A 24,997-nucleotide genomic window follows, 5' to 3' on the forward strand; every position below is an offset into this window, starting at 1 on the left:
TAAGGCTCTCCAGCTGACCCCATGAGATATCGTACTTGGCACTAATGGTTCAATCCTCCTTACACACCCCAATAACCCATATGGACAAAAGATATCCTATAAATGGTGGTGTATGTTCAGTGTACATTGATCTCAGAACTACTTACTTTATGGACTTTGACATTGACTATAATTAGTGAGGTCCTAAGAACTACACCCCATTAACCTGCAACAGGAGACAATATCCTGCATCCAGTGTTTGGCTTCTTTGCAGGCATAACTACCAGGATAGCAAACATGGCAGCAGCCACAGGGCCAGAGTATACTCACAAGTAGGATATGGAAGAGAAGCAAGTAGGTAAAGGTGATCATCATAAATTATGGCTATGGGGACCTATGGTTTCTTTTTATGCCCCAAATATACTTGGTATAAATAGGATTACATTACATGCCAGGGAAGGTTACATGATAAGGATGTAGAGAATTATTTGGTTAAAGTAATGAATTTTTTTGATCTACGATACTCACGGAATCTTTTTTGATAACCAAAGCCAAGTTTCTGGGAAGAAAGTGCGAGGCTGCGAGCTGCTCCCAACATCATCACCAAAATCACCATCAATACTTTCCACAGAACTAGAAGGAGACACAGCCGAACGTCCTGGGCTAGCAACCGGAGCTAAAGGGATCGAAAAAAATCCACAAAATATTAGGAAATATCAGGAGAATGAGTATATAGAATGAAATGTGGAGGATATATAAGGAGGGTCAGTATATAGAATGTAGTGTGGAGGATATATCAGGAGGTCAGTATATAGAATGTAGTGTGGAGGATATATCAGGAGGGTCAGTATATATAATGTAGTGTGGAGGATATATCAGGAGGTCAGTATATAGAATGTAGTGTGGAGGATATATCAGGAGGTCAGTATATAGGATGTAGTGTGGAGGATATATCAGGAGATGAGTATATAGAATGTAGTGTGGAGGATATATCAGGAGGTCAGTATATAGAATGTAGTGTGGAGGATATATCAGGAGATCAGTATATAGAATGTAGTGTGGAGGATATATCAGGAGGTCAGTATATAGAATGTAGTGTGGAGGATATATCAGGAGGTCAGTATATAGAATGTAGTGTGGGGGATATATCAGGAGGTCAGTATATAGAATGTAGTGTGGAGGATATATCAGGAGGTCAGTATATAGAATGTAGTGTGGAGGATATATCAGGAGATCAGTATATAGAGTGTAGTGTGGAGGATATATCAGGAGGTCAGTATATAGAATGTAGTGTGGAGGATATATCAGGAGGTCAGTATATAGAATGTAGTGTGGAGGATATATCAGGAGATCAGTATATAGAATGTAGTGTGGAGGATATATCAGGAGGTCAGTATATAGAATGTAGTGTGGAGGATATATCAGGAGGTCAGTATATAGAATGTAGTGTGGAGGATATATCAGGAGATCAGTATATAGAGTGTAGTGTGGAGGATATATCAGGAGGTCAGTATATAGAATGTAGTGTGGAGGATATATCAGGAGGTCAGTATATAGAATGTAGTGTGGAGGATATATCAGGAGATCAGTATATAGAATGTAGTGTGGAGGATATATCAGGAGGTCAGTATATAGAATGTAGTGTGGAGGATATATCAGGAGGTCAGTATATAGAATGTAGTGTGGAGGATATATCAGGAGGTCAGTATATAGAATGTAGTGTGGAGGATATATCAGGAGGACAGTATATAGAATGTAGTGTGGAGGATATATCAGAAGATCAGTATATAGAATGTAGTGTGGGGGATATATCAGGAGGTCAGTATATAGAATGTAGTGTGGAGGATATATCAGGAGGTCAGTATATAGGATGTAGTGTGGGGATATATCAGGAGATCAGTATATAGAATGTAGTGTGGAGGATATATCAGAAGATCAGTATATAGAATGTAGTGTAGAGGATATATCAGGAGGTCAGTATATAGAATGTAGTGTGGAGGATATATATAAGTGAAGATGAAGAAATGATGGGTGGAGTTGTCATCAGATCCTCAGCCAAGTATTGTAGAACTATCCATAAGGTTTCCACCCAGCCAAAGTTTACGAATGCTCTGAAGAAGCACAAACCAAAGGTTCACAACCAAAAATGCATTGTTGAGCTGCACAAACTAAGGTTAACATCAAATCCCCCTATATGGGAGATCGTCCATCACTGCGGTCAGCCCTGGACCTGTAGAAACCACTGGAAGCCACATCAACTCTACAGTCTGGGAAGTCTTGGATCTGGTCTTTCATAAGGTCATTGTTTCAAAGTTGAAACCTTAACATAAACACACTAGCAATGGGGCGCTGATTGGTGGCAGTAAAGTCTTTGGATTGGCCACTGCTTTGTGCAGTGGTGGACATAGTTTTTATGCAGAGAGCTGGGGTGCCGCACATATCCTTAGGATAGGGGATACATTTCCCTAACCCGGAGTACTCCTCCAAGTGAGAATAATAAGGTACCTATGGGAAGAAAGTACTATGCCTGAGAGAATATAACACTGCACCTGTATAAGAAGACAATAATAATACATCTAAATCTAAATTGAACTCTTTTAAATAAAATTATAATAATTTCAGTATTAAAGGGGTACTCCTCCCCTAGACACCTTATCACCTATTCAAAGGATAGGGGATAAGATGTCTGATCACGGGAGTCCCGCCAGTAGGGACCCCCGCGATCTCCATACTCCTCCTGGCGTTTGTTTAGAGTGTCAGGTGCAGCGTTGGCGGCTCGTGATGTCAAGGCCACGCCCCCTCAATGCAATTCTATGGGAGGGGGCGTGACGACCATCATGCTCCCTCCCATAGACTTGCATTGAGGGGCATGGCCGTGACGTTACAAGTGGGGCGTGGCCGTGATGTCCAGAGGGGATAAGATGTCTAGTGGTGGAGCTTCAGTTCAGTCATCTCATCCTACTGACTGATTGGGTACCCAGGGTGGCTGAGTTAAGACCTTGGGATCATGGGACTAACATACCTAGACATAACCATGGGCCTCCCTGCCGCTCAAAGATGGGATATAACACCACTGCCATAAACTTCTGGGATATACACCTACTGTAGGGGTCTCCACCTGGTGGTTCGCCAGTGTTTGGATAAACTACACTTCCTAGCTTGCCCTGATGGACTAAGGGGGACCTGTATGTTCACAATAGGCGTAGAGTCTGTCCACACATTGGAGGCCAATGATCTACTGGAAAATGATAGATTGTATATTATAAAGTTCTTCGCATAGTGGAATAAATAACTGAATACTTACATTCGACCAATAGTGAATCATCTGCAAAAAGTATCCCTACAAAAAAAGTCACAACAAAACTAAGACACTGTTCACATACTGACAAGCGGCAACGACATAATATTATTTTCTAGAGGAGGAGAGACAGCATCGTCCTGTAGGTGGAGCCATAGCTTCAGGTGTAGATGCCAAGACCATGTGACCTATGTGTCAAGAAGGTCCTCACACAGTACTGATCATTAGGCCCGTTACATATTATATATCACCACCATATAGTGCCAAAGTAACACTGCAGAGCGGAATAATTCTCAGAGCTAGTCTTGAGTTTCTTCTGGAGGTCCTGACCTCAAGTCCTTTACAAAATGAGGACCATAAGCAATTGCCTGTCCCAATATCAGTTTTTGTCTTGAAGGTTTATATTTTAGTACTTTTCATGAATATACATGTCTTGGGTATATACTGCTTCTATTTTGTGGTCTTGCTCTTTGGCTGACAGATACATTTTACTTGACTCAATAGTTTCTTATAAGTCAAAGTATAAACTCTTTGACTTTATTCCCCACAATACAGAAAGAGAAGACATGGATGGGATCGTTCTCCCGGTATAAGATTCTCAGCAAAAGCAAGTAATTTACATTTTGGAGAAATAACATCCAGTAGAATAACCCAAAAAGAATTTCATATATATCGTATATCTGGTTTGTCTCAGTGGTTATGTAGAACATAGGTAAATAGTTACCCAGTCAGGAGCTCGAGGCACCATCACAGGTTATCCAAATGTGACTATTTCACGGTCTCCATTCTTCATCCGTGTCAATATTAATGGATTTCCTTTCCAGGATAAGTTTGTTTACCAAGTGGCCAAATGGCACCCTGAGGCCTCAGCATTTGAGTCTCTGGGGCTGTGATTCGGGACATATCCAAGTAAAAGAGAGATTTTGTGTCTGTGAACCTAATGAGTCTGTATAAACTTCTTCTACTCTTTAAGATTATCAGAATCAGGCCTTAAGGGACTTTTGCTACTTGAACCACATTAAGCTCAGTCATTGATAACTATCTAGGAAATTTTCCCAATAGAGAATAAAATCATGGCTGTTACTGCCTACAAACCAAATATCAAGATACCTCAATCAGTGTATTCTGATAATGCCTGAACCAGTGCACCTTCATCAGTCCTTGATAACAAGCGCACCTTCATCAGTTCTTGAAAACCAGTGCACTTTCATCAGTCCTTGACAATCATTGCAACTTCCTCAGTCCTCCACAACCAGTGCACCTTCATCAGTCCTCCTCAGCCAGTGCACCTTCATCAGTTCTCCTCAGCCAGTGCACCTTCATCAGTTCTCCTCAACCAGTGCACCTTCATCAGTTCTCCTCAGCCAGTGCACCTTCATCAATCCTCGACAACCAGTGCATCTTCATTAGTCGTTGACAACCAGTGTACCTTCAACAGTCCACAACAACCAGTGCACCTTCATCAGGCCTCGACAACCAGTGCACCTTCATCAGTCCTCGTCAACCAGTGCACCTTCATCAGTCCTCCTTAAGCAGTGCACCTTTATCAGTCCCCCTCAACCAGTGCACCTTCATCAGTTCTCCTCAACCAGTGCATCTTCATTAGTCCTTGACAACCAGTGTACCTTCAACAGTCCACAACAGCCAGTGCACATTCATCAGTCCTCGACAACCAGTGCACCTTCATCAGTCCTCCTCAGCCAGTTCACCTACATCAGTCCTTGACAACCAGTGCACCTTCATGAGTCCTCCTTAACCTGTGCACCTTTATCAGTCCTCCTTAACCAGTGCAACGTCATGAGTCCTCCTCAACCAGCGCACCTTCATCAGTCCTCCTCAGCCTGTGCACCTTCATCAGTCCTCCTTAACCAGTGTACCTTCATCAGTCCTCCTCAACCAGTGCACCTTCATCAGTCCTTCTCCACCGGTGCACATTTATGATTTCTTCTCAACCAGTGCACCTTAAACAGCCCTCCTCAACCAGTGTACCTTCAACAGCTCTCATCAACCAGTGCACCTTCATCAGTGTTTCTTAACCAGTGCACATTTATATGTACTCCTCAACCAATGCCCCTTTATCAGTATTTCTTAATCAGTGCACCTACATCAGTCCTTCTCAGCCAGTGCACCTTCATCACTACTCGACAACCAGTGTGCCTTCATCAGTCCTTGACAACCATTGTACCTTCATCAGTCCTCCACAACTAGTGCACCTTCATCAGTCCTCCTCAGCCAGTTCACCTTCATCAGTCTTCGACAACCAGTGCACCTTCATCAGTCATTCTCAACCAGTGCACCTTTATCATTCCTTCTTAACCAGTCCACCTTAATCAGCCCTCCTCAACCAGTGTACCTTCAACAGCTCTCATGAACCAGTGCACCTTCATCAGTGTTACTTAACCAGTGCACATTTATTAATCCTCCTCAACCAGTGCACCTTCATTAGTGTTTCTTACTTAGTGCACCTTTATCAGTCCTCGACAATCAGTGTGACTTCATCAGTCCTTGACAACAAGTGCACCTTCATCAGTCCTCCTCAGCCAGTGCACCTTCACCAGCCCTCCTTAACCAGTGCACCTTCATCAGCCCTCCTTAACCAGTGCACCTTCATCAGTCTTTGACGACCAGTGCACATTGATCAGTCCTCCTTAACCAGTGCACCTTCATACATACACCTTCTATAGGCTGACCACTCCTCTAAGCTGATGATGGGGGAGGGTGACTAAAATTCCTGATACATTATGGTAGATATTATGGATATAAGGGTCATATATGGTATTTAGGAGGATATGAGGATATGCCGGTTATGAAGAAACATATTACTAACATAGGTTATCAGTCCCAATGTTGTAATTATTGAAGAATTGCACCTGAACGGACGTAAAAATCTTTGCCGACAATATAAAATGTCTAATACACTCACACTTACCGTCCTCTACAATGTCATCTTCATATTCATAATAACCTACAAAAAAGTCAAATATCCAAAATCACAGGCCAAACCAAAAACCTTCAGACATCGATAGTCTCTAAATATTCTAGATATAACACATGATCTTCAATCACATTGTCACACGGAAGACAAAGTGCCGTGAGACATTATGTAAAAATTTTAAAAAATGGACAAGACTTAAGACAAGAAAATAAGTAGAAAAAGGTTCAATGAACAATTATATAAAAATTATATGTAGTTAATTCAATGGGCAGCTGGAGGCAACATAACAGGTTCTGATCCAGTCAATTTTTGGTTGTTAATGTTCCAAAATTAAATCTCTACAATTTACGGAAAAGAGGAATTTCCTCCATGATATCAAAGACGGTAGGTGGGTTCACATTGGAAATCATCACCTCTGCATTTAGGTGAGATCAGAGACTGTGTCCAGAAAAGTCTGCAGAAAGTCTTCATAATCTTGGCTTAGCTAAATGGGATGTATGGGTATGAAGAGCAGGAAGGAATTAAAGGGGTATTCCAGGAAAAAACTTTTTTATATATATCAACTGGCTCCAGAAAGTTAAACAGATTTGTAAATTACTTCTATTAAAAAATCTTAATCCTTTCAGTACTTATGAGCTTCTTAAGTTAAGGTTGTTCTTTTCTGTCTAAGTGCTCTCTGATGACACCTGTCTCGGGAAACGCCCAGTTTAGAAGAGGTTTGCTATGGGGATTTGCTTCTAAACTGGGCGTTTCCTGAGACAGGAGTCATTAGAGAGGACTTAGACAGAAAAGAACAACCTAAACTTCAGAAGCTCATAAGTACTGAAAGGATTAAGATTTTTTAATAGAAGTAATTTACAAATCTGTTTAACTTTCTGGAGCCAGTTGATATATAAAAAAAAAAGTTTTTCCTGGATAACCCCTTTAAGGAATTTTTTGGAGACCAGGTTCAACAAGTTCCATCCAGCTCTGTGTGATGATGTTCTTCATGCTTCTGACAAGTCTCTTTGAAGGAATGGTCCATCCATAGCCCATAAACAATATGGTGTCCTATCATACCCAACCATCTATAGTGATAGAACTTTATGCTTCAAAATAAAGAGTCGTGTCCAGAAGAAATGTCCTGAACTGAGAATTTTGTAGATAGAATCATAAGATGTTTGTACCAGATGTGCAGTAGCGTATCCTTGTACTTATTTTTTTGGGAGATTTCGGTAATAACAGATCAGAGTCAACGGTTTGGCTTTCATTAAAAAACATAGGGGGATTTTGGTAGATTTAAAGGCGAAGTATCATGGGTAAAAACATATCCTCTATCTGCAGGATAGGGGATCAGTTTTAGATTGCGAGGGGTCCGACAACTGGTACCCCCACGATCTCCTGTGCGGGCCCTGGCTCTCCCCAGGAGCTGCATGACGGGATCCCCACACAAAGCGGTGCCCAAAATGCACCCTCCATATATCTATATGGGAGAGCAGAAGATAACTAAATGGCTATCCCATAGAGATATTTTAGGGGATGTGTCAGCCGCCGCTTTGCGCAGGGGTCTTGATATGCCGCTCCCAGGGAGAATCAGTGTTCCGTATACAGGAAATTGCGGGGGTCCCAGTGGTCGGACCCACCGCAATGTAAAATGTATCCCCTATCCTGCAGGAAGAACAATCCTTTATAATGGAATAGACTGGAGGAGGAGATGAGCTGAAGGTCAACTAATAGGAATAAAGATGACAGAGAAATGACAAGATGGATCGCAAAATTCTTATGGAGGAACACAAATGGGCAGAAGTTACCAGGAAATCTTCAAAACAGCCTAATAAGAAACTTCATAGCTTGAAGAGACCAGAGAGCCTGGAACCTAAGCCCAGGCATACCACAAAATCTGGAGAGACCACATAACCTCAAGAAACTATAGATCCTGGAGAGACCACCAAGATAATGCATACCACCAAAATTGGGCATACCACAAAATCTGGAAAGACCACATAACCTCAACAAACTATAGATCCTGGAGAAACCACCAAGTTCGGGCATACCACAAAATCTGGAGGGACCACAGAACCTCAACAAGTTATAGATCCTGGAGAGACCACCAAGATCAGGCATACCACAGAGTCTGGAGAGACCACATAACCTCAACAAACTATAGATCCTGGGGAGACCACCAAGATCGGGCATACCACAAAATCTGGAGGGACCACAGAACCTCAACAAACTATAGATCCTGGAGAAACCACCAAGATCGGGCATACCACAGAGTAGTGTTGGGCGTGAATATTCGCATTTCGAATCTTTATCGTGAATATCGCAAATTCACGAATATTGCAAATATATTCGCGATATATTAGAAATTGTGAATATTCACTTTTTTTCTGCATATGCGCATATTCCTTCTTTTCACTTGTGGGCCAATTAGAATGTTGCAAATGCACTTGTCAGAGGTTATCAACAACATCCCTAGCAACCAATAGTAAAGTTGCCCCCCCCCTCACTGTTTTCTTCCTCGAATATGCAAATATAACAAATATGCAAAATTCGCGAATATAGGATGAATATTCGTCTCTATACTCGCCAAATATCGCAAATTCGAATATGGCCAATGCCGCTCATCAATACCACAGAGTCTGGAGAGACCACAGAACCTCAACAAACTATAGATCCTGGAGAGACCACCAAGATCAGGCATATCACAAAGTCTGGAGGGACCACAAAACCTCAACAAACTATAGATCCTGGAAAGACCAACAAGATCGGGCATATCACAAAATCTGGAGAGACCACAGAACCTCAACAAACTATAGATCCTGGAGAGAGCACCAAGATCGGGCATATCACAAAGTCTGGAGGGACCACAAAACCTCAACAAACTATAGATCCTGGAAAGTCCAACAAGATCGGGCATATCACAAAGTCTGGAGGGACCACAAAACCTCAACAAACTATAGATCCTGGAAAGTCCAACAAGATCGGGCATATCACAAAGTCTGGAGGGACCACAGAACCTCAACAAACTATAGATCCTGGAAATTCCAACAAGATCAGGCATATCACAAAGTCTGGAGGGACCACAGAACCTCAACAAACTATAGATCCTGGAAATTCCAACAAGATCAGGCATATCACAAAGTCTGGAGGGACCACAGAACCTCAACAAACTATAGATCCTGGAAAGACCAACAAGATTGGGCAAATCACAAAATCTGGAGAGACCACAGAACCTCAACAAACTATAGATCCTGGAAAGACCAACAAGATCGGGCATATCACAAAGTCTGGAGGGACCACAGAACCTCAACAAACTATAGATCCAGGCCACCACGGAAACTGGAGGGACCACAGAGCCGCCCAAAGGAAGAATAGAGGCAAGAGTGAGTCCGTGGTGTCCCAGAGTGGGGTCACCTTTTGCTACCATGAACACTGCTTGCATGGTTGTTGCTTTACAGGTCCTCAGTCTCAGGTCAATTGCTGTTAATGCTGTTAATGTATTTCTATACAAGTATATTCTTTTATATACATATATGTCTACTGCATGCCAGTACATGTTCAAGGGGTTAACTGTCTTTACCCCATATCCTTATCTTCACTGTGTAAAACTGGCGAAATTCACATGTCCACTCTTTAGCCAATTTAAGGCTGAGGGCTGTCCTGTCTCCACCCCAGTCCCCAGGGACAGAGGAGGGACCTAAAGTACATGTTAGGCTTAAACCTCTGGTTAGGGAACATCATCCAGGTCTTCCACCTTCAGTGGGAGTCTACCTTCAACTACAATATTTTAGGTCTAAGGAACAAGCTGCAAACTTTCTGGTGTGTCTTGTTGCAGGGGTAATACCAACAAAAATTGGTGCTTTAGGGACAAGAGCAAAGCTGACAGGCCCTCTGGCAAAGTAAGGACTAGGTTCAGGTACACTCTGGGCCATCCTGTCAAAAGCAAAAGACTAACGTCTGAAGTCTCCCTTCTGGGTGTTCGACGGAACACCACTGCAAAGACCCCCAAAGTATGCACTTATACTAGAAAGCTGCAGGAAGACAAATATAGCTAAGTCAAGTCGTTCTCAAGTCAAGACAGTCTAAAGTCAAGTCTCAAATTGTAGTCTAAAGTCTTACAGGGATATTCCAGTGGAAAACATTTTTTTTTTCTTTCAAATCAACTGGTGCCAGAAAGTTATACAGATTTGTAAATTACTTCTATTAAAAAATCTTAATCATTCAAGTACTTATCAGCTGCTGTATGCTCCACAGGAAATTGTGTAGTTCTTTTGTCTGACCACAGTGCTCTCTGCTGACACCTCTGTTCATGTCAGGAACTATCCAGAGCAGGAGAGGTTTTCTATTGGGATTTGCTCCTACTCTGTACAGTTCCTGACACAGACAGAAGTGTCAGCAGAGAGCACTGTGGTAAGACAGAAAACAACAACTTAACTTCCTGTATAGTATACAGCAGCTGATAATTACTGGAAGGATTAATATTTTTTAACAGAAGTAATTTACAAATCTGTTTAACTTTCTGGAGCCAGTTGATATGGAAAAAATTGTTTTTCACCAGAGTATCCCTTTAAGTGTCTAATCTCATTCTGCCAGTGCAGTGTAGTACAGGCCAGAACCGCCACTCTTCTCTGAGCACAGCAGGTACCACTAGGGATATAGAACTAGTCTACTAAGGAGGAAGAAAAGTCAAACAAATTCTAAGTCCATGTTCTTCACATTGTTCAAAGACTGCGACAGTGACATACGTCCAGCTATCTTTACCAAACGTGTCTATTAAGTGTGATATTCCCAGTCTGTATCATCACCACTGTTGTCTGTTACATTGGATCTGCCAAATCTGTAAAGAACAAGCTGTTATCTTCAAATCCTGGCTTTTGAGGTATTTGTTCTGGGGGCTTTCATATGGATAGCTGCTTTATTTAAAGCAGTGGTTAGTGGGAACTATCAATTACTTACAGGGTTGTTACACTGTTACAGCCACTGAACACAAGATCCCTCATCATCAGTCACACATACTAACTACAACCCCCATCATCATTCATGCATACTAATGTGGTGGCCCAGTACAGAAGTGGCCCTTCTGTACACTGTTTGGTCCTTTCAGGTTGACTCAGTCCCAGTCCCCTGGCCCCACACTCCTCACGATTCTCGTCACACTATGGTTCATATAAAGAGTTAACATGTTGTATTTAAGTGAATATGTCTTTAAGTCCTGTTGTTAAGTAACCAGGGAAGGTGTCAGTGGCCAGGTGACTTGTGGGTGAACTATGGGAGTCCTCAAAATTGCTCCCTTATATACCAGGGAGGAGCTAGCTACTTCAGTTCTGTTCTGAGGTGCAGTACAGTCAAGACCTGAGAGTGTCTGGTGTCCTAAGGGAGACCAAGGCCTAATCACGCCGCCAAGCTTCCATCAACCGTGTACCCCTTTTGGTGAAAGTCAAAACCTGGTAAGCAACCACAGGGGAGAAGTCTAGTCAGTCATAGTCAAGTCTATCAAGCCTGCTAAAGTCAGTGTGGGATTGCATAATTAAGTCCAAGTCCACTACAAGTCCCAGAAAGCCCTCAACTTGTCTCTGTTACGCCGAGCGCTCCGGGTTCCCGCTCCTCCCCGGAGCGCTCGCTTCACCTCCTCCGCTGCAGCGCTCCGGTCACGTCCTCTGACCCGGGGCGCTGCGATCCTGCTGCTAGCCGGGATGCGATTCGCGATGCGGGTAGCGCCCGCTCGCGATGCGCACCCCGGCTCTCCTACCTGACTCGCTCCCCGTCTGTTCTGTCCCGGCGCGCGCGGCCCCGCTCCCTAGGGCGCGCGCGCGCCGGGTCTCTGCGATTTAAAGGGCCACTGCGCCGCTGATTGGCGCAGTGGTTCCAATTAGAGTTATCACCTGTGCACTCCCTATATTACCTCACTTCCCTTGCACTCCCTTGCCGGATCTTGTTGCCTTAGTGCCAGTGAAAGCGTTCCTTGTGTGTCCCTTGCCAGTGTTTCCAGACCTTCTGCCGTTGCCCTTGACTACGATCCTTGCTGCCTGCCCCGACCTTCTGCTACGTCCGACCTTGCTTCTGCCTACTCCCTTGTACCGCGCCTATCTTCAGCAGCCAGAGAGGTGAGCCGTTGCTAGTGGATACGACCTGGTCATTACCGCCGCAGCAAGACCATCCCGCTTTGCGGCGGGCTCTGGTGAAAACCAGTAGTGGCTTAGAACCGGTCCACTAGCACGGTCCACGCCAATCCCTCTCTGGCACAGAGGGTCCACTACCTGCCAGCCGGCATCGTGACAGTAGATCCGGCCATGGATCCCGCTGAAGTTCCTCTGCCAGTTGTCGCTGACCTCACCACGGTGGTCGCCCAGCAGTCACAACAGATTGCGCAACAAGGCCAACAGCTGTCTCAACTGACCGTTTTGCTACAACAGTTGCTACCACAGCTTCAGCAGTCATCTCCTCCGCCAGCTCCTGCACCTCCTCCGCAGCGAGTGGCCGCTCCTGGGATACGCTTATCCTTGCCGGATAAGTTTGATGGGGACTCTAAGTTTTGCCGTGGCTTCCTTTCCCAATGTTCCCTGCATCTGGAGATGATGTCGGACCTGTTTCCCACTGAAAGGTCTAAGGTGGCTTTCGTAGTCAGTCTTCTGTCCGGAAAAGCCCTGTCATGGGCCACACCGCTCTGGGACCGCAATGACCCCGTCACTGCCTCTGTACACTCCTTCTTCTCGGAAATCCGAAGTGTCTTTGAGGAACCTGCCCGAGCCTCTTCTGCTGAGACTGCCCTGTTGAACCTGGTCCAGGGTAATTCTTCCGTTGGCGAGTATGCCGTACAATTCCGTACACTTGCTTCAGAATTGTCCTGGAATAATGAGGCCCTCTGCGCGACCTTCAAAAAAGGCCTATCCAGCAACATTAAAGATGTTCTGGCCGCACGAGAAATTCCTGCTAATCTACATGAACTTATTCACCTAGCCACTCGCATTGACATGCGTTTTTCTGAAAGGCGTCAGGAACTCCGCCAAGATATGGACTCTGTTCGCACGAGGCGTTTCGTCTCCTCGGCTCCTCTCTCCCCTGGTCCCCTGCAATCTGTTCCTGTGCCTCCCGCCGTGGAGGCTATGCAGGTCGACCGGTCTCGCCTGACACCTCAAGAGAGGACACGACGCCGTATGGAGAACCTCTGCCTGTACTGTGCTAGTACCGAACACTTCCTGAGGGATTGTCCTATCCGTCCTCCCCGCCTGGAAAGACGTACGCTGACTCCGCACAAAGGTGAGACAGTCCTTGATGTCTACTCTGCTTCTCCACGTCTTACTGTGCCAGTGCGGATGTCTGCTTCTGCCTTCTCCTTCTCTACAGTGGCCTTCTTGGACTCTGGTTCTGCAGGAAATTTTATTTTGGCCTCTCTCGTCAACAGGTTCAACATCCCAGTGACCAGTCTCGCCAGACCCCTCTACATCAATTGTGTAAATAATGAAAGATTGGACTGTACCATACGTTTCCGCACGGAGCCCCTTCTTATGAGCATCGGATCTCATCATGAGAGGATTGAACTTTTGGTCCTCCCCAATTGCACCTCGGAGATTCTCCTTGGGCTTCCCTGGCTTCAACTTCATTCCCCAACCCTGGATTGGTCCACTGGGGAGATCAAGAGTTGGGGGTCCTCTTGTTCCAAGAACTGTCTAAAACCGGTTCCCAGTAACCCTTGCCGTAACTCTGTGGTTCCTCCAGTAACCGGTCTCCCTAAGGCCTATATGGACTTCGCGGATGTTTTCTGCAAAAAACAAGCTGAGACTCTACCTCCTCACAGGCCTTATGATTGCCCTATCGACCTCCTCCCGGGTACTACTCCACCCCGGGGCAGAATTTATCCTCTCTCTGCCCCAGAGACTCTTGCCATGTCCGAATACGTCCAGGAGAATCTAAAAAGGGGCTTTATCCGTAAATCCTCCTCTCCTGCCGGAGCCGGATTTTTCTTTGTCTCCAAAAAAGATGGCTCCCTACGTCCTTGCATTGACTACCGCGGTCTTAATAAAATCACGGTTAAGAACCGCTACCCCTTACCCCTCATCTCTGAACTCTTTGATCGCCTCCAAGGTGCCCACATCTTCACTAAATTGGACTTAAGAGGCGCCTATAACCTCAACCGTTTTTCTCCCAAATCTGTTCCTCCCACTCCTGTTTCCGGCTCCTCGGACGTCTTCTCGGTCAAGGAGATTTTGGCTGCCAAAAAGGTCAGAGGAAAAAATTTTTTTTTAGTAGACTGGGAGGGTTGTGGTCCTGAAGAGAGATCCTGGGAACCTGAGGACAACATCCTTGACAAAAGTCTGCTCCTCAGGTTCTCAGGCTCCAAGAAGAGGGGGAGACCCAAGGGGGGGGGGTACTGTTACGCCGAGCGCTCCGGGTTCCCGCTCCTCCCCGGAGCGCTCGCTTCACCTCCTCCGCTGCAGCGCTCCGGTCACGTCCTCTGACCCGGGGCGCTGCGATCCTGCTGCTAGCCGGGATGCGATTCGCGATGCGGGTAGCGCCCGCTCGCGATGCGCACCCCGGCTCTCCTACCTGACTCGCTCCCCGTCTGTTCTGTCCCGGCGCGCGCGGCCCCGCTCCCTAGGGCGCGCGCGCGCCGGGTCTCTGCGATTTAAAGGGCCACTGCGCCGCTGATTGGCGCAGTGGTTCCAATTAGAGTTATCACCTGTGCACTCCCTATATTACCTCACTTCCCTTGCACTCCCTTGCCGGATCTTGTTGCCTTAGTGCCAGTGAAAGCGTTCCTTGTGTGTCCCTTGCCAGTGTTTCCAGACCTTCTGCCGTTGCCCTTGACTACGATCCTTGCTGCCTGCCCCGACCTTCTGCTACGTCCGACCTTGCTTCTGCCTACTCCCTTGTACCGCGCCTATCTTCAGCAGCCAGAGAGGTGAGCCGTTGCTAGTGGATACGACCTGGTCATTACCGCCGCAGCAAGACCATCCCGCTTTGCGGCGGGCTCTGGTGAAAACCAGTAGTGGCTTAGAACCGGTCCACTAGCACGGTCCACGCCAATCCCTCTCTGGCACAGAGGGTCCACTACCTGCCAGCCGGCATCGTGACAGTCTCCTTGAGCCTAACTGAGCTGTAAAGACTATAACACCTGTCTACCTCAGTAAAGCTGCCGTTGTTCCGTAACCTTGCATCGGAGTGATTATTTGCCCCATGCCTGGCCCAGGAACCAGCTGCCATACCTCGGGTGGTGTAGAAGATAACCACATTAAGGGTTAATCTGGTCCAGCAACTCCCGCGCGCGAGAGAAGTCGCAGCTCTGCCCACGTCAGTCCCCAACGGTGACGCCTCTTCTACTCGGCGAGGAGGAACCAAACGGACTTCCGTCTGTTGTGCAGGGGAAGAATTTCCTGACTGGATCCAAGCAGGAAGTTCCCTGGGAGCAGCCATCTTGGAAGTTCCAGCTGCTGCGTTCATCTCTGGCTGTTATGTACAAAGTCAGTGCTGCACTGCAATTCCTGAAAGCATCACCGATCACCGATCATCTCCGGTACCCAAGTCTGTTATCATTATCCCAGTATTGTCCGCAAGTCTGGTTATTAAGTATCCTGTCACCGGGTTCCTGTAAAATAGAGGGGGAGCATCTGCTGTTGTTACCCCATCATCCAAACCAAAGCCGCTGCAGAACCGCATCAGCACTCTTCAAGGGGAATGCACCTTATCTTTCTTAAAGCGACAGCGCACTCAAAATTCCACAAGATGTCTGAACCCAGCAACACAGATCAACCGGGCGTCAGCACCCCTCCTTCTCCAGCGGCGAGCCTGCCACCTGGTCCAGCAGCTCGTGTCCTGACTTCTGCAAGCATCAACAACCCTGATGTTCGAGCGATCGCATCGGTATTCATGGGGAATCCTGTCCTTCCTACCTACAATGGAGATCCCTTCACCCTGAGGGATTTCAATGAGAGGATCCAGAACTTGTTTGTCTTTTCCTCTTTTCCTCTTAACCAACAGGTGCAACTGCTAACGGGACAACTCCAGGGACCAGCAGTAGAGGAAGTCTGCACCTGGCCAGCATCTGAAAAGGCAACCCTGGAGCAGATTTTTGAAGGACTGTACCCGGTATCTGATTCACATTCTCCATCAGAGGTACGTCTCCGGCTGTATGAAAGACGACAGAAGGCAGGTGAGTCCTTGAGAGAGTATGCTGTAGCCCTGCAGAATGCCTTAGAGACTGTCCAGAAGTTAGATGGTATAACTCCCGAGCAGGGCAACAAAGTGTTAATGGACAGATTCATTGATGGAGCCCATAATAAGTGGTACAAAGCCCATTTGAGAATGTTAGCTGTCCAAAATCCCAACATGTCATTTCCTGCTTTTAGGAGACTAGCTATCCAAGTAACTGAGTCCGGGACTGAGTCTGAGGATGTTTGTGCTCCCCTTGCACCTGCACAGGAACCACTAGGGGCAACGGCCAGGCCTATACCATCACCATCCCCTGTCCCCATCCCAGTGTCACCTAATTTGACAGTCACCTACTGAGTGTTAGACAGGATATTGAACAATTAACTAAAGCTGTTAAGGAGCTTGACACCCGGCCTGCTCCACCTGACCATGAACCGTCCTTACCTAGGAAACCTGCCCCTGATTCTGCTCCCCGCAATCCCAGTTATCGTAATCCACCACCCAATAGATATTGGACACTTTGGAGTCCACAAGACCGAAGCCACTGTTCGGCGAAGATTCTACTGGATTGGAATGTGGAGTGACATTGAGAAATGGTGCAGTGAATACTCTGTCTGTAATGTCACCATGAATGTGCGCAAGGACACAAGAGCACCCCTCCACTCCATCCAGAGTGACAGACCTAACCAATTGGTCATGCTAGACCATGTGAAATTGTCTCCTACCCGGTCCAGGTATACCTATGCTCTCACCATGGTTGATCACTTCTCCAAGTGGGTTGTTGTTGTCCCCATCAAGGATCTCACAGCCAAGATGACAGCCCAGATGTTCTACTCTAAGTGGGTGCAAACCCTTGGATGTCCTGAGTCTGTCTTAACTGACCGTGGAACAGCCTTTGAGGCCCAATTATTTCAAGAATTCTGTAATTTCTCCGACTGCAAGAAACTCAGAACCACTGCCTATCACCCTCAAGGGAATAGGCTCTGTGAATGGGTCAATCAGGTCTTCATCCATATGTTGCGAGCAGGCCTCGGTGTCAAGACAAGAAGAATGGCACTGGTTACTACCTGAGTTGCTGGAGATTTATAACAATACTGTGCACTGTTCTACTGGGTATACCCCTTTCTAATTGATGATGGGTCAACACGAGCAATACCTAAAGATCGGACGTTGGGTTGTAAGCCCCGATCAACAATTTTCCTCAAGCATCTCATGGGTGGATTTCAGCAACTGATTCAAGAGGCCAAAGAGATTGTCAGTAAAGAAATGGGCGAGGCCCGACAAAGGCAACAGGACAACTACAGCCGTCATGCCACAGCCAAGCCACTGCAGGTGGGCGACAAAGTCTGGTTAAGAAAATCCCAGAGAACAGACAAGTTGGATTCCATCTAGGAAACGGCACCCTACACAGTGACAGCTATTTCCTACCCTCAATTCAATGTCAATGTCCTCCTCCTTGTATCAGACCAGCATGTGAGTATGTTCCTAGCGAAGGGATACATCCATCCATGGACTGTCCTATTGTCAGGATCCGGATACTGTGAGGATACTGGTGGTGGATCCTCTGTGTAAGTGGGGTGATGACGTGGGCCGTACCAGGGGAACGGAGTCTAAGGGGTTACTGGTTTTCACCAGAGCCCGCCGCAAAGCGGGATGGACTTGCAGCGGCAGGTAACCCCCAGGTCATTCCACCCGATAGCGACTCAACCCCAACTGACGTCTGAGAAAGGCGCGGTACAAGGGATTAGGCAAGAGCAAGGTCGGACGTAGCAGAAGGTCAGGGCAGGCAGCAAGGATCGTAGTAAGGGACAACGGCAGAGGGTCTGGAACACTGGCTTGGGACATACACAGGAAACGCTTTCACTGGCACAAGGGCAACAAGATCCAGAGATGCTGGGAAGAGGAAGTGAGGTTTTATACTGAGGCCACAGGTGAGAGCAGTGATTGAGCCAGGCGCCAATCAGTGGTGCACTGGCCCTTTAAATCTCAGAGAGCCGGCGCGCGCGCGCTTCCTAGGGAGCGGGGCCGCGCGCACCGGGACTGAGCCAACGGGGGACAGGAGAGGTGAGGTGAGGTGACTGGGACGCGAGCCACGAGCGGGCGCGTCCAGCTACGCGGGTCGCGTCCCCGCCGGTGACATTGATGCAGCGCTCCCGGTCAGTGGGTCTGACCGGGGCGCTACGAGAAGGTGAACGCCGCGAGCGCTCCGGGCAGGAGCGGGGACCCGGAGCGCTCGGCGTAACACCTATGTTCTCACCCTCTCAGCCAGCGTTTGTCTGTTTACCTCCAGCACCAGGGTTGACCCTCACAGCTTTAGTCAGTGCACTGGCTCCTGGTCTATCTCCTCTGGCTTCAGTTTATGTACCAGCTCCCAGGGTCCCAGATTTAATTCCTCTGCCTCTCCAGTCCAGGTACGGGGAGTTCCTGTTCAGTTGATCCTGGATCAAATCCAAGCTTCAGTCCTTGATGAAGAAGTACTTGCAGAGCTTTCAGAGGTCCCTCCAGTTCCTGATTTTCCAGAGGTGGTGCTGCGCAGGTTCCAGCGTTCTACTCAAGGCCAACTGTCTGCTAGATACCGTGAACAAAGCACTTATGTATATAGCAGTCAGTAGTCAAAAATATACTATCATTGTCTAGTCATTAGAAAGTATATAATTTAATGTACAGAAAATCAGAAAAATATCAAATAGTCATTAATATATACTATGTATCGTGTACAAAAATATGTCATATTACTTTTGGACTGTAGCTATATTGTCAATGTATAATCAGTCCACAAAATGTGTCATGTCTAATGTCTATTATTTCCTGTCCAATGTGGACAGGCTTCTCATGTGGCCAGAGAGATCACCTGAAAGTCATAAGTAGCACATAAAAGAGGTAGAGCTATCGTGTACATATGTATTGCTGTCATGTACAATATCAATTTTCACTGCTTATCAAATGTTACGGGGAGAAGTAGAAAACATGCCAATGGGCCCAGTTAGCGCAGGCATCAGGGTCGAGAGCCTCAGGCAGCCCGATCCATACTAACTATAACCAAGCAGTTCAAAGGTCAGAAGAACCTCATAAAATTGTTGTTTTATTTCACAGTAGTTCAAGCCCCCTATAGTTTGAGTATGCATGGGCGTTGTTCAAAATGCCACATGAACTCATTTCTCCAGTTCACCAGCCCTGTGCAAGACATTCACTAAAAAGGCCCCAGGAACTGTTTACTCTTGTTTTGGGCCAGTGGCCTAGTCCCTCACAAACCTTCAAGGACTTTACACTGAGGATGGCTTCATTTAAGAGGGAGAGTTTGAACACAAGGGGTTAATACTCTCTGCCCCTAGGGTAATAACATCTGTCCTTCCATCGCACACTCACCAGACTAACTACAACCCTCATCAGTCAAAAATAATAATTAGAATCCCCATCATCAGTCACATATACTTGCTACAGCAACAAACCCGAAAACCTGCATTTACACCAGTCTTTTATCAAGAGGGTCAGTATATAGAATGTAGTGTGGAGGATATATCAGGAGGAGAGTATATAGAATGTAGTGTGGGGAATATATCAGGAGGTCAGTATAGAGAATGTAGTGTGGAGGATATATCAGGAGATCAGTATATAGAATGTAGTGTGGAGGATATATCAGGAGGAGAGTATATAGAATGTAGTGTGGGGATATATCAGGAGGTCAGTATAGAGAATGTAGTGTGGAGGATATATCAGGAGGTCAGTATATAGAATGTAGTGTGGGGGATATATCAGGGGGTCAGTATATAGAATGTAGTGTGGGGGATATATCAGGAGGTCAGTATATAGAATGTAGTGTGGGGACATATCAGGAGATCAGTATATAGAATGTAGTGTGGAGGATATATCAGGAGGTCAGTATATAGAATGTAGTGTGGAGGATATATCAGGAGGTCAGTATATAGAATGTAGTGTGGAGGATATATCAGGAGGTCAGTATATAGAATGTAGTGTGGAGGATATATCAGGAGGTCAGTATATAGAATGTAGTGTGGAGGATATATCAGGAGGTCAGTATAGAGAATGTAGTGTGGAGGATATATCAGGAGGTCAGTATATAGAATGTAGTGTGGAGGATATATCAGGGGGTCAGTATATAGAATGTAGTGTGGGGGATATATCAGGAGGTCAGTATATAGAATGTAGTGTGGGGACATATCAGGAGATCAGTATATAGAATGTAGTGTGGAGGATATATCAGGAGGTCAGTATATAGAATGTAGTGTGGAGGATATATCAGGAGGTCAGTATATAGAATGTAGTGTGGAGGATATATCAGGAGGTCAGTATATAGAATGTAGTGTGGAGGATATATCAGGAGGTCAGTATATAGAATGTAGTGTGGAGGATATATCAGGAGGTCAGTATATAGGATGTAGTGTGGAGGATATATCAGGAGGTCAGTATATAGAATGTAGTGTGGAGGATATATCAGGAGATCAGTATATAGTATATAATGTGGAGGATATATCAGGAGGTCAGTATATAGAATGTAGTGTGGGGGATATATCAGGAGATCAGTATACAGAATGTAGTGTGGAGGATATATGAGGAGATCAGTATATAGAATGTAGTGTGGAGGATATATCAGGAGGTCAGTATATAGAATGTAGTGTGGAGGATATATCAGGAGGTAAGTATATAGAATGTAGTGTGGGGGATATATCAGGAGATCAGTATACAGAATGTAGTGTGGAGGATATATGAGGAGATCAGTATATAGAATGTAGTGTGGAGGATATATCAGGAGGTCAGTATATTGAATGTAGTGTGGAGGATATATCAGGAGGTCAGTATATAGAATGTAGTGTGGAGGATATATCAGGAGGTCAGTATATAGAATGTAGTGTGGAGGATATATCAGGAGGTCAGTATATAGAATGTAGTGTGGAGGATATATCAGGAGATCAGTATATAGAATGTAGTGTGGAGGATATATCAGGAGATCAGTATATAGAATGTAGTGTGGAGGATATATCAGGAGGGTCAGTATATAGAATGTAGTGTGGAGGATATATCAGGAGGTCAGTATATAGAATGTAGTGTGGAGGATATATCAGGAGGTCAGTATATAGAATGTAGTGTGGAGGATATATCAGGAGGTCAGTATATAGAATGTAGTGTGGAGGATATATCAGGAGGTCAGTATATAGAATGTAGTGTGGAGGATATATCAGGAGGTCAGTATATAGAATGTAGTGTGGAGGATATATCAGGAGGTCAGTATATAGAATGTAGTGTGGAGGATATATCAGGAGGTCAGTATATAGAATGTAGTGTGGGGATATATCAGGGGGTCAGTATATAGAATGTAGTGTGGAGGATGTATCAGGAGGTCAGTATATAGAATGTAGTGTGGAGGATATATAAGGAGGGTCAGTATATAGAATGTAGTGTGGGGGATATATCAGGAGGTCAGTATATATAATGTAGTGTGGAGGATATATCAGGAGGTCAGTATATAGAATGTAGTGTGGAGGATATATAAGGAGGGTCAGTATATAGAATGTAGTGTGGAGGATATATCAGGAGGTCAGTATATAGGATGTAGTGTGGAGGATATATCAGGAGGTCAGTATATAGAATGTAGTGTGGAGGATATATCAGGAGGTCAGTATATAGAATGTAGTGTGGAGGATATATCAGGAGGGTCAGTATATAGAATGTAGTGTGGAGGATATATCAGGAGGTCAGTATATAGAATGTAGTGTGGAGGATATATCAGGAGGTCAGTATATAGAATGTAGTGTGGAGGATATATCAGGAGGTCAGTATATAGAATGTAGTGTGGAGGATATATCAGGAGATCAGTATATAGAATGTAGTGTGGAGGATATATCAGGAGATCAGTATATAGAATGTAGTGTGGAGGATATATCAGGAGGGTCAGTATATAGAATGTAGTGTGGAGGATATATCAGGAGGGTCAGTATATAGAATGTATTGTGGAGGATATATCAGGAGGTCAGTATATAGAATGTAGTGTGGAGGATATATCAGGAGGTCAGTATATAGAATGTAGTGTGGAGGATATATCAGGAGGTCAGTATATAGAATGTAGTGTGGAGGATATATCAGGAGGTCAGTATATAGGATGTAGTGTGGAGGATATATCAGGAGGTCAGTATATAGAATGTAGTGTGGAGGATATATCAGGAGGTCAGTATATAGAATGTAGTGTGAAGGATATATTAGGAGGTCAGTATATAGGATGTAATGTGGAGGATATATCAGGAGGTCAGTATATAGAATGTAGTGTGGAGGATATATCAGGGGGTCAGTATATAGTATATAATGTGGAGGATATATCAGGAGGTCAGTATATAGAATGTAGTGTGGAGGATATATCAGGAGGTCAGTATATGGAATGTAGTGTGGAGGATATATCAGGAGGTCATTATATAGAATGTAGTGTGGAGGATATATCAGGAGGTCAGTATATAGAATGTAGTGTGGAGGATATATCAGGAGGTCAGTATATAGAATGTAGTGTGGAGGATATATCAGGAGGTCAGTATATAGAATGTAGTGTGGAGGATATATCAGGAGATCAGTATATAGAATGTAGTGTGGAGGATATATCAGGAGGGTCAGTATATAGAATGTAGTGTGGAGGATATATCAGGAGGGTCAGTATATAGAATGTAGTGTGGAGGATATATCAGGAGGGTCAGTATATAGAATGTAGTGTGGAGGATATATCAGGAGGTCAATATATAGAATGTAGTGTGGGGGATATATCAGAAGATCAGTATATAGAATGTAGTGTGGAGGATATATGAGGAGATCAGTATATAGAATGTAGTGTGGAGGATATATCAGGGGGTCAGTATATAGAATGTAGTGTGGGGGATATATCAGGAGGTCAGTATATAGAATGTAGTGTGGGGGATATATCAGGGGGTCAGTATATAGAATGTAGTGTGGAGGATATATCAGGAGATCAGTATATAGAATGTAGTGTGGAGGATATATCAGGAGATCAGTATATAGAATGTAGTGTGGAGGATATATCAGGAGATCAGTATATAGAATGTAGTGTGGAGGATATATCAGGAGATCAGTATATAGAATGTAGTGTGGAGGATATATCAGGAGATCAGTATAGAGAATGTAGTGTGGAGGATATATCAGGAGGACAGTATATAGAATGTAGTGTGGAGGATATATCAGGAGATCAGTATATAGAATGTAGTGTGGAGGATATATCAGGAGATCAGTATATAGAATGTAGTGTGGAGGATATATCAGGAGATCAGTATATAGAATGTAGTGTGGAGGATATATGAGGAGATCAGTATATAGAATGTAGTGTGGAGGATATATCAGGAGGTCAGTATATAGAATGTAGTGTGGAGGATATATCAGGAGGTCAGTATATAAAATGTAGTGTGGAGGATATATCAGGAGATCAGTATATAGAATGTAGTGTGGAGGATATATGAGGAGGTCAGTATATAGAATGTAGTGTGGAGGATATATCAGGGGGTAAGTATATAGAATGTAGTGTGGAGGATATATCAGGAGGTCAGTATATAGAATGTAGTGTGGAGGATATATCAGGAGGTCAGTATATAGAATGTAGTGTGGAGGATATATCAGGAGGTCAGTATATAGAATGTAGTGTGGAGGATATATGAGGAGGTCAGTATATAGAATGTAGTGTGGAGGATATATCAGGGGGTAAGTATATAGAATGTAGTGTGGAGGATATATCAGGGGGTAAGTATATAGAATGTAGTGTGGAGGATATATCAGGAGGTCAGTATATAGAATGTAGTGTGGGGGATATATCAGGAGATCAGTATATAGGATGTAGTGTGGAGGATATATCAGGAGATCAGTATATAGAATGTAGTGTGGAGGATATATCAGGAGATCAGTATATAGAATGTAGTGTGGAGGATATATCAGGAGATCAGTATATAGGATGTAGTGTGGAGGATATATCAGGAGATCAGTATATAGAATGTAGTGTGGAGGATATATCAGGAGATCAGTATATAGAATGTAGTGTGGAGGATATATCAGGAGATCAGTATATAGAATGTAGTGTGGGGATATATCAGGGGGTCAGTATATAGAATGTAGTGTGCAGGATATATCAGGAGATCAGTATATAGAATGTGGTGTGGAGGATATATCAGGAGGTCAGTATATAGAATGTAGTGTGGGGGATATATCAGGAGATCAGTATATAGAATGTAGTGTGGGGGATATATCAGGAGATCAGTATATAGAATGTGGTGTGGAAGATATATCAGGAGGTCAGTATATAGAATGTAGTGTGGAGGATATATCAGGAGGTCAGTATATAGAATGTAGTGTGGAGGATATATCAGGAGGTCAGTATATAGAATGTATTGTGGAGGATATATCAGGAGGTCAGTATATAGAATGTAGTGTGGGGGATATATCAGGAGATCAGTATATAGAATGTAGTGTGGGGGATATATCAGGAGATCAGTATATAGAATGTGGTGTGGAAGATATATCAGGAGATCAGTATATAGAATGTAGTGTGGAGGATATATCAGGAGGTCAGTATATAGAATGTAGTGTGGAGGATATATCAGGAGGTCAGTATATAGAATGTATTGTGGAGGATATATCAGGAGGTCAGTATATAGAATGTA

At 44.8% G+C, this 24,997-nt stretch overlaps 1 protein-coding gene across 7 annotated transcripts in view; it reads right to left on the reverse strand.

Annotated features, from left to right (window-relative positions):
- LOC130281634 (alpha-2-macroglobulin-like protein 1) overlaps positions 1-24,997 on the reverse strand; it is a 371,222-nt gene that overhangs the window by 68,839 nt on the left and 277,386 nt on the right. For 5 of the 7 annotated variants that reach the window (XM_056529065.1, XM_056529064.1, XM_056529067.1 and 2 more), the window contains exon 20: positions 508-655. In XM_056529065.1, the coding sequence (XP_056385040.1) occupies positions 508-655 (148 nt within the window). Of the gene's footprint in view, positions 1-507; positions 656-3,283; positions 3,320-6,206; positions 6,243-24,997 lie in introns of all 7 variants that reach the window. The other 2 variants (XM_056529066.1, XM_056529071.1) reach the window with 2 other exon arrangements.

This window comes from Hyla sarda, chromosome 7, assembly GCF_029499605.1.
Source record: "Hyla sarda isolate aHylSar1 chromosome 7, aHylSar1.hap1, whole genome shotgun sequence".
Lineage (NCBI taxonomy): Eukaryota > Metazoa > Chordata > Amphibia > Anura > Hylidae > Hyla > Hyla sarda.